This window comes from Chaetodon trifascialis, chromosome 2 (genome assembly GCF_039877785.1).
Source record: "Chaetodon trifascialis isolate fChaTrf1 chromosome 2, fChaTrf1.hap1, whole genome shotgun sequence".
Lineage (NCBI taxonomy): Eukaryota > Metazoa > Chordata > Actinopteri > Chaetodontiformes > Chaetodontidae > Chaetodon > Chaetodon trifascialis.
Window position 1 is genome coordinate 1,374,143 of NC_092057.1, and position 9,176 is coordinate 1,383,318.

General features: G+C 45.6%; 1 protein-coding gene across 2 annotated transcripts; it reads right to left on the bottom strand.

Moving 5' to 3' along the window:
• Positions 1 to 961: 961 nt before the first annotated feature.
• soul5l (heme-binding protein soul5, like) lies at positions 962 to 7,726 on the bottom strand. Of its 2 annotated transcripts, none has more exons than XM_070972632.1 (7): positions 7,344 to 7,726; positions 6,454 to 6,513; positions 5,300 to 5,381; positions 5,068 to 5,188; positions 4,802 to 4,941; positions 4,084 to 4,247; positions 962 to 3,257 (listed from the first exon to the last, which is right to left on the bottom strand). In XM_070972632.1, the coding sequence occupies exons 1-7, from the start codon at positions 7,577 to 7,579 to the stop codon at positions 2,765 to 2,767; spliced, it is 1,296 nt and encodes a 431-aa protein (XP_070828733.1). In that variant the 5' UTR covers positions 7,580 to 7,726; the 3' UTR covers positions 962 to 2,764. The 2 variants fall into 2 exon arrangements, with proteins under 2 accessions (XP_070828733.1, XP_070828742.1); XM_070972641.1 differs by having other exon boundaries at positions 7,218 to 7,363.
• Positions 7,727 to 9,176: the final 1,450 nt, after the last annotated feature.

Consider the following 9,176-nt stretch of genomic DNA (forward strand, 5'->3'; position numbering starts at 1 on the left):
CTCACAAGCTAATGAACAGCTTGCACATTAGCATGGTAACATGGTAAATAAGCAACCTGAAAATCTCTGCAGCAAGTTTAGGTGACTTTGTGTCCTGATAAGATGCACAGATGGTCACCAGCAGCGGTCATACATTTGTGATAAAACTTTGAATTCTGGCCTGTAAACAGAAGGTCTCTAAGAAGTTGTTTTATATTTCTGGGGGCCGAATGTTCACTAGCATTGAGTGGCAGCTCAGCTTCAGCAGCACAATCAGGATTGGAGGTTGGAGTCTTACATTTTTTGGCCACTTGGGGGCAGTGCGACAAAATTACCACATTGACATACATAAGAGAACAGAGGTATCATTGTCACCGAACAAAAGCTGGAGAGAAAACTGAGAATCATCGTTAATAATAAGGTTATTTCACAAGACTGGACAGAGTTTGGTGTAGACGACTCACCAAGCAGGTGAAGCTGTGCTGCCTTCTACCACAGTGTCGGCCTTAATGCCGCCACCTGACGGAGACAAACTGAGGAATTTTCAAACCCAAAGGGAAAAACATTTAAAGGACCAGAGTGTCAGATTAAGAGGCATCTAGCAGTCAGGTAGCAGATCGCAACCAACTGAATACCCCTCCCCTCACCCTCCCTCTCCGAGCGTGTAGGAGAACCCATGGTGGCCATGAAACCCACAGAAAACACACACAAAAACCTCTAGTGTGTTTGTCTGTTCTGGACTACTGTAAAAACATGGCCACCCCAGGAAGAGGACTCACTGCCTCATTCTGAGGTCACAAAAACACAACAGTTCTTATCTCCAGGTGATTCTACACTCATGAAAACACACTTATCAATATTATATTGAATTTCTACCAATAGATCCCTCTAAATCCTGCACACTGGACCTTGAAGGATCTATCAGACAATCAGAACAGTAATTACTGTCATTAAGTCCAAAGACATCAACAACACAGTGAGTCTGACAAGAGTTTGTTATGGTTTTTTATTGCACCTTCCTCAGAACATACAGTATGCAGCTCAGATATGCATCGACAGAGAATATCACTTGTTAACTGATGTCATTCATATTGCACTGGTTGATCAGGCGTGATTCTTTGGGATCTTTGGGGCAGTCCTCCCACTTCTGGATTAGACCACCACCATACCGAGGCTGAAAATTAAGATACGGTGCTGATGTGGAATGATTTGATTTTTCTTGTAGCAGATACAAAGTAAGTCCAAGATTTAGCATCAGGCCTCAACTGAGACAGGGGCCTTGATTTCTACAGTGTGCTAAAGGTGAAAGTGCTCTGTGGGGTTTCCTTTGGAAACCAACACGGGTTTCTTCATCTTTGACCAAAACCTTTTCTTTATATGAGGCCTGACAAACCTGCTGAATGTATTCCCTGTCTCATTAAATTGATGGATGAACCTTCTTTTTTAAGGTTTTTGAATCCTGTATTGTTTAGAAGTCTTTTTCTATTTCTTTAATAGCACATTTCTGCTTTTCGCAGCACATTACTCCTGCAGCTGTCACTGGTCAGACCAAACATGTATCACCTCATCACCTCTGACTTCACGACGCATACAGTATGTGCATCCTTCATGATGCAATACATCACCCTACAGCGCCACCAGCAGGATAAAAAAAGCAACTTTAAACATTTTGATACGTTAATGTTTTTAGCCAACAGAAAACTAATCAAGGGGACCAGAGCTGTGCTTATGTGTGTGAATCTCACTGTTCTGTCCTCGTCTGAAACATGTTGGTCTAAGACAGCGGGACGTTTTTACACTTGTGTGGGTGACTGTGATTCAAAGACGCTAAAATATTTATTGCTGTTCTTTTTTGTTGAGCTTTCAACAGTGAAATGAAGGGAAATCAACAACAAGCCATTTTCTGCTACACAGCAGACTGTATCCCTTCATCATAATCCTAAATTGTAATAAAGGTGTTCTTTAAATCCACAAAATCTGATCAAACTGCTTACTGGTGAACTGAAAACTGATTTTAAAATACTAAGACGATAGGATTTGCAAAACATACAGTGAGTGTTTTTACAGGCACTTTTGAGAACAAATACTGGGCAAAAATGTTCGATCCAAAGTATAATAATAATAATAAGTTGGGAAATTTCAAGAAATACTATCATATAGAGCCATTCAGTATCAGTGATTAGCGCCAAAGATCCCAATGAATGTGCACACTGAATTTATAAGGATTCACCTCTATGTTGCCACATATATCATGAAATTAACTGACATGAAGCTCAACAGAGTGCAAGAAGCTTGTAGGATGTTATGGCTGGAAACTATTGACAAAAACTTTGAGGAATCACTAATTACACCATCAAACTCCATTTCGACTCATTTCCATTGAAGTCCTATTAGTTGCTAAGTTAGTTTTAGGGTTAAACTGATGTTAAACAGCGTCTGTCGCTGCCTTCAGCTCGAGCCGGCTGATCCAACACAATAACCTTGGACTCTAACTTTCTAACTAATGCATACGTCAGACTTAATTCTATAATGCAGCTGGTATGATAACCTCAGAACGACAAAGTGGACAAGCATGTGTTTGCTTACAGGAAGCTGCAGGTGCAAAGCTGTGAGAGAACATATAGTTAAACACTAAGTGCCATAAGGAGGAGTTGGTGTAATACACAGGAATAGAGAGATTAGGAGGAAGAGAACAGCTCCATCTATCACCCACCTCCACTGCTTCTTTTCTGTTTAGACTCCATGTTAATACACCTGGAACAGCTGCTTTTATCAAATCAGACCGCTAATGAGCGTCTTCTGGCTCGACCGCAGGGTTGCTGTCGGCTTGTGTATCCAGAGCGCCGTGGGCTGTGCTGTTCCACAGGGCAGCGTCAGACTGGGGCTCCAGGGACGGACTCGCAGAGGCCGGATCGGAGGAGTTGGTTGTTGGGTCCAGCAGGATCTGGGCGGAGGTGGGGGGGTTGCTGAACGGGGCATCAGCGGGCAGGTTGGACGAAGGGCTGGGTGGAGCATTGGACGCAGGGAGAGTGGGTGTGTCGGAGGGCGTTTGTGAGGAGGAGGCGTTGTATGTTGTGTTTGAGGAAAGGCTGGAGGGAGTGAGTGAGGGGGAGTCAGAGAGTGTGTGTGGGAGAGGGTCAGACACAGAGTCTGTGGGGGGGTTGGTCATGGTCGGCCTGGGAGTGTGTGCAGGGGTCGGTTCCCGAGGATCTGAGCAAACTACCTGCCCCTCGGCCACATACCACACCTCATTGTGCCTGTCCAACAGCTTAAAGGGACTACACACACACATGCGCACACGCACGCACGCACGCACGCACGCACGCACGCACGCACGCACGCACGCACACACACACACACACACACACACACACACACACACACACACACACACACACAAGGAAAGAGCAAAAGAGATGAACGCAACAATTACAAGTGAGTGATGAGAGCAGTGGTGTTGGAGTGTGTGTGTGTGTGTGTGTGTGTGTGTGTGTGTGTGTGTGTGTGTGTGTGTGTGTGTGTGTGTGTGTGTGTGTGTGTGTGTGAGATCTCTCATAATCAATTATCATAATAGATCTCATAATCTTCTGCATTACTTTGATTATTATAGAAACTTGTAATTTGCCTTTAATCTGCTACAGTGGAGCTCAACACAATGTAACCTGCATCCTCTCCATGTTGCCAGTAGCACAGACGACAATGGAAACTGTTTCCAGGGGACACTAAAAGCCGATGCACACGCCGGGAAACTCTTGTTGTCCCACTAAAAAATACTCAAGCTTATTTTCCCTGATCGCTGCCTGAGAGACGACTTCAGTAATGAGTTAAGAACAAGCGCGTCCCAGCCGTGTGCATCACTTTTTAGAGTCCCCTGGAAACAGCTGCTGTTGTCTGTTTTTTGTCTATTTGCTGGCGTCTTCTTAAGCTGCAGCGCGTTGAGCTCTGCAGCATACGGATCCAGATTTTACAGAAACGCTCAGTGTAGGTTTGCGCACCGACATTTTTGGTTGCAACTCTCACGTCAGTTAGGCAACACCTGTGAGATTTTGGCAGCCAAACAAAGCAGCATAGGAAAGTCAGAGACTGTTCCTGGACGTGTAATACCTGTCATAGCCGACTCCATAGTGGTAGCTGTGGTTGTAGGAAGCTCGAACTCTCTCCAGTTCTTTAGTCAGCAGGTGAGCGTGAAGCTTGGAGGTGACAGACAGCATCCAGCCTCCATAACTCCTCACATAGACGTCCATCTCTGGCATCTCAGTGAAATACAGCTGTGCAGGAGACGCAGATGCAGCATTAGCCGTCACATATGTCTCAGTAGATTGATAGAAGAGAGCGGGCGAGGCAGCACGAAATGCTGTTTAAATGGATGTGTGGAAGCACACAGGAGAGATGTGAAACTGACCACATGAGCAATCAAAGCCAAAAGGTTGTTTAATCTTCAACAATGTGTTGTATTTATAAGCTTTTCATATTATCTGAAAAGTAACCAGTGACTGCAGCTGTCAAATAACTGTCATGGAATAAAAAGCAGAATATTTCCCTCTTTAATTAATCAATTATATCATGAAACAGATACAGGACAGCAGCGCTGATAGAGCATGAGACAGCACTATTTCTGTTGTGCTGAGTCAGTGAAGGCAGCACCGGAGAGTCAATGCTCTCTATTGATCTGAAGCAAAAATCCATGATCAGATTACACACAAGCACTGAGAGGTTAAGCATTTGACCTCCTGACTGGCAAGAGCAAGCTCATCAAGTCCTGGAAAAACTGCCTCCCCCTGCACCTAAAGGCTCCTCTCCCCACCGCTCGGGCCCAGCTCACCTTGTCACTGGTGGGCGCGGGCGGCTTGTCCTGATAGGCCGCCGGCAGCGGGAAGTTGAGCGTGTAGACAGCCGGCTCCCACAACTTGGTCTCCTCTGGGATCTTGACCAGGACGGGGGCGGTCATCTCCATCTGGATACCTACATCACACACACACACACACACACACACACACACACACACACACACACACACACACACACACACACAGTATAAGACACACACAATGACGACACTCTGATTTTCAGCCTCCGTCCTGTCCTCACCTCCTTCATTAGCTCCAGAGATGTACTGGAAAAGTCTCCTGAAGGCCATGGCTGCACCCACACCCATGAAATAGGCTTCGGCATCCGTCGACACCCAGCGGGTGGGGCTGTAGTGTCGCACCTGAAGACACACACGTGCACGCACACACACACGGGGAAATAAGAGAACAAAACTGAGAAGTGACACCTTGATGGACAGACGTCCTTGCTGTTTGACTTTGAGTTCACGCACCTCGTATTCATCTGTTTTGCAGACCAGTGCATATTCCAGACATTCCTTCGACTCTGTGCAAAAGCTGCTGTTGGTACTCGGCCTATAACAAACAATCAGAGTCCTTTATTGATCCCCGGGAGGAAACTGGATCAGTTGCAGGTGCTCCCATAGCACAAAAGTAATAAAATAGAAAAAAGGAAATATCTAAGAGAATATGTAAAAGTATGTAAAAATGTGTACACTATATATGTCAATGTGAATATGTAAACTTTGTGTATTATCCTACAATAAATAGCACATAGAAATATATCTGTGCAACATTCTACATCATTAATATGCAGTATAGATAAAGAGTGATGACAGGAGGCCAAAAGTATACGGACATGGTTCACTTTCGTATACTTTTTAGTCTGAGGCTGACTAGTGTGCGTTTCAGTGCCCTCGTGCACAAAGCCAGCCCCACAAACAGATGTATTTCTCAGTTCTCAACCGCTGTCTAACACCACACCGGAGCAAAGCCTGATCACCCAACGTCAGGCAAGCAGGCAAAACAGCTGTAATCACAAACCGCTTTCCAAAACTGAAGACACAAAGTGCTTTCCACAAGACAAAAAGTGAAAGATAGAGGAGACAGAAAAGACGTGTGGAAACGATGAGAATCAAGTGTCTAACGCACAAAGGAAAAGATATAAGATCAAGACAACAAATCAGTTTTATGATTCTTTTAGAGCGAGCACCAACTGAATCCAGACTGAAGCACCATCGCTGCTACCTTTTCAATCTTGACCTTGAAACAGCCAGAAGTCCCTGCTCTGAAGACTTTAATGCGATGACAGGTTAGTTCAAAGTATCATCTGGTAACTGTATTAGTGCCTGACCCCATTAAAGCTCCTGTGGCTGAATGGGACAAAGAAACCACTGCAGCCATTAAAAGCCTTGTAGGAGAGTGGAGGCTGGTGCAGCAGCAGATTAATGCCCTTTGTTTTCCCCTTTGTCCAGCAATCACAAATCACACAGAGGCTGTAACTCAGAGTCAGGACGTGTCATAATAACAGCCAGCACACTCTTTAGATGTCAGACTGCTCTTAAGAGAAAAGTGCTAAACTGAATTCACATGTGATGTCCACATACTTTTGGCCACGTAGTGCATCCATCTGAAGCGACAGACTTACCCAACACTTCCTTCAGCAGAGACCGCCAGGGCCAACATGGCCAAGACTGGGAAGAGAACCCTGAGGAAGGACAAACCACTCATCTTCAGTTCAAGCATTTGTAGGATAATAACGCACGGACCAATAAGAGAACGAGGCAATGAAAAAAAAAAGCCTAAAAAAACTGACAAAAAGCACAACTAGAACATTTTTAAAACGTCAGAGGAGAAATGTCGGCAGACAGATCTGAAGAAGCTCTGACTCTGTGTGTGTGTGTGTGTGTGTGTGTGTGTGTGTGTGTGTGTGTGTGTGTGTGTGTGTGTGTGCGTGTGTGTGTGTGCGTGCTGCATTCCGCTGTTGGCACTGCAGAGATGAAATGGGACACGTTTTTCTGCTCCGACGCAAAGAGGGGAGAGAGAGGGAGGGAGGGAGAGGGAGGGAGGGAGGGAGGGAGAGGTCTGCTGCATCATCACACTCTGCCTCTTCAAAATCAAAGACGTTTTGAGGTCATGGAGGAAGAGCAGCTCATCTCAGCTCTTTGACATCTGCACCTTCACGGACTGTTCAGCTTAACCAAACACCTCCTTTAAATCCAAGACCGTTTTAGGAAAATTGGGGTTATTTAACGACGGCATCTCAAAACACAGTCACCAGCTCAGCTTCATGTCTATCTGCTGGTGCGTTTGCGTTTGTACGCACAGATGTTAAAGCAGTATGAAAAGGACTGAGAGAGAAGGTCAGATTTCCATGCACGCAATCAACAATGACGCAAAAATCAACTTTACCTGTGCATGACGCTGCAGAAAAGTCGCTAAAACAGACATCAGCTAGAGCCAAACATTTGTGAAGAAACAGCGCAAAATCAGCCTGTGGCGTTTATTCTCAGTCTGATATAAAGAGCTGATACTCACATGGTGCCGGCCCCGTGTGCGTGTGTCCTTTCCACCTGCCAGGGGAGCGCAGGGAGGAGGAAGAGGAGGAAGAGGAGGAGTGTGATGGAGACTGCAGTCTGCTGCACTCTGACGGGAGCCGGTGGACTGCAGTGAGGAGGACCAGCGTCCGCCTGGAGCTGGCGGGAGGGAGGGGCTGAGCTGGCACATGGCTGCGCACCAGCGGACGGACAGGACAGCAGCGACGAGCCCGTCATCAGCCAGCTCACCTCCAGCACGCCGCAGCACGAGGAGGGCTGCTCAAAGATGCGCCATCACGTATCCATAATAGCGCGCGTGCATGAGAGGATGAAGGCCAGGTTTAACTGCTCCTCTCATGTGGGCTGCTCGTAGTTTACATCCACAATACAGCGAGCTGAGCTGCATTCAGAGACACGCGCGCTTACTGTCTTTGGATATTTGCTGACAGTTTTTCAACACGTGCCCCAGTTTCAGGATTTTGGATGCATTTCTTTGAAGGACTGAAGCTCATGTTGGAGCCCATGTTCTGTTACACACTGCTGCAGGTTAAAGGCCCTGAAAACGTGCCGAGTTCTCATCGAGAATATTAAATATGACTAAATAAGCACTGATCCCATGTAATTAAGTCAGAGTGGAAGACACAAAACACCAGATGTCAACTTTGTAACCAGAGAGAAAAACACAAACACAGAAATACTCACTACTACTACTTTAACAAAAATGCACTTGATATTTAAACTTGATATTTATGGTGCTGGTTTAATAGATTTTCACAAATTTATCCTGAAATATAACATTTTAACATATTCATGGAAAGGCGGGACCAGAGTGAAGGGGAGCTTTCAGCTGATTTTACTGGTCAAAATGGGTTGACTCCTTCCATAAAGTGGCTCTGAAGGAGAAAGTAACTGGTACTGGGCTTTCTTTAACACAGACAGGCAGTTAAAAAGGGGGAGTGTGAAAGACAGACAGGGAGCAAAGAGAAGAGTTGCATTATGGGATGTGTCTGTTTTTGGACTTTAAGCTGACTCAGATATGATGACCTCTGTCTCTTCTTTGCAGATGTTAGTTTTCTGTGAGCACAGCTACCAAATCCAGTTGTGTGGAGGCTTTTACACACAGCAGCTTCGTCTGAGACCTTTCCAGAACACCAGCTTTATTGTGACAATTCACACAGATATCAAACAGCTCTGTAACAAGCACAAACCCTCTTCTGTTCGGCTGGTTCACAGACACACACAACCAGCCTGTAAATGCCGTCCATCCCGTCCAGGAGCGTCTGTGCTTCTCAGTAGTCTTTTCTTGATTCCTCATATCTGACTCCGACCGTCCGTCAATGAATCAATAAATCTGATTGAACGTGAATCTTTGTCATTACGGTCTGAAGCGCTGTCTACAAAGCCTCTATGCAGTTCTTATGAAAGTGTTATGTGCCTCCTTTTGTATCAACAGTCTTTCTCTGTAAACTATTTACAAATCTACCCCGACCGGCTGAACACGTTTCTGATCATTTACTGTTAAGTTATCAATAATTAATAAAAGAAGCTTCACATCAAGAGCAAGGAGGTAAAACCGAAAGCGTACAAATTCAAAAATGATCTGTCAGGTCACTCGTCTGCCCAGACTGGCACAGCATGGCCGAAAAAGAAAAAAAAAAAACAAGGCCGCCGTCGAACACAAGCAGGGCCACTGCTGGTCACAAAAACTTTATTCATCCAGAGGTCCACGAGTCACCGGTCCACACAGATGTGAAGCTGACCTCAACCACTGAAGCACTAAATTACAGCAGCGGTCCATGAGACGGCCCGGAGGAGCTCCTCCTCTCCAACACAC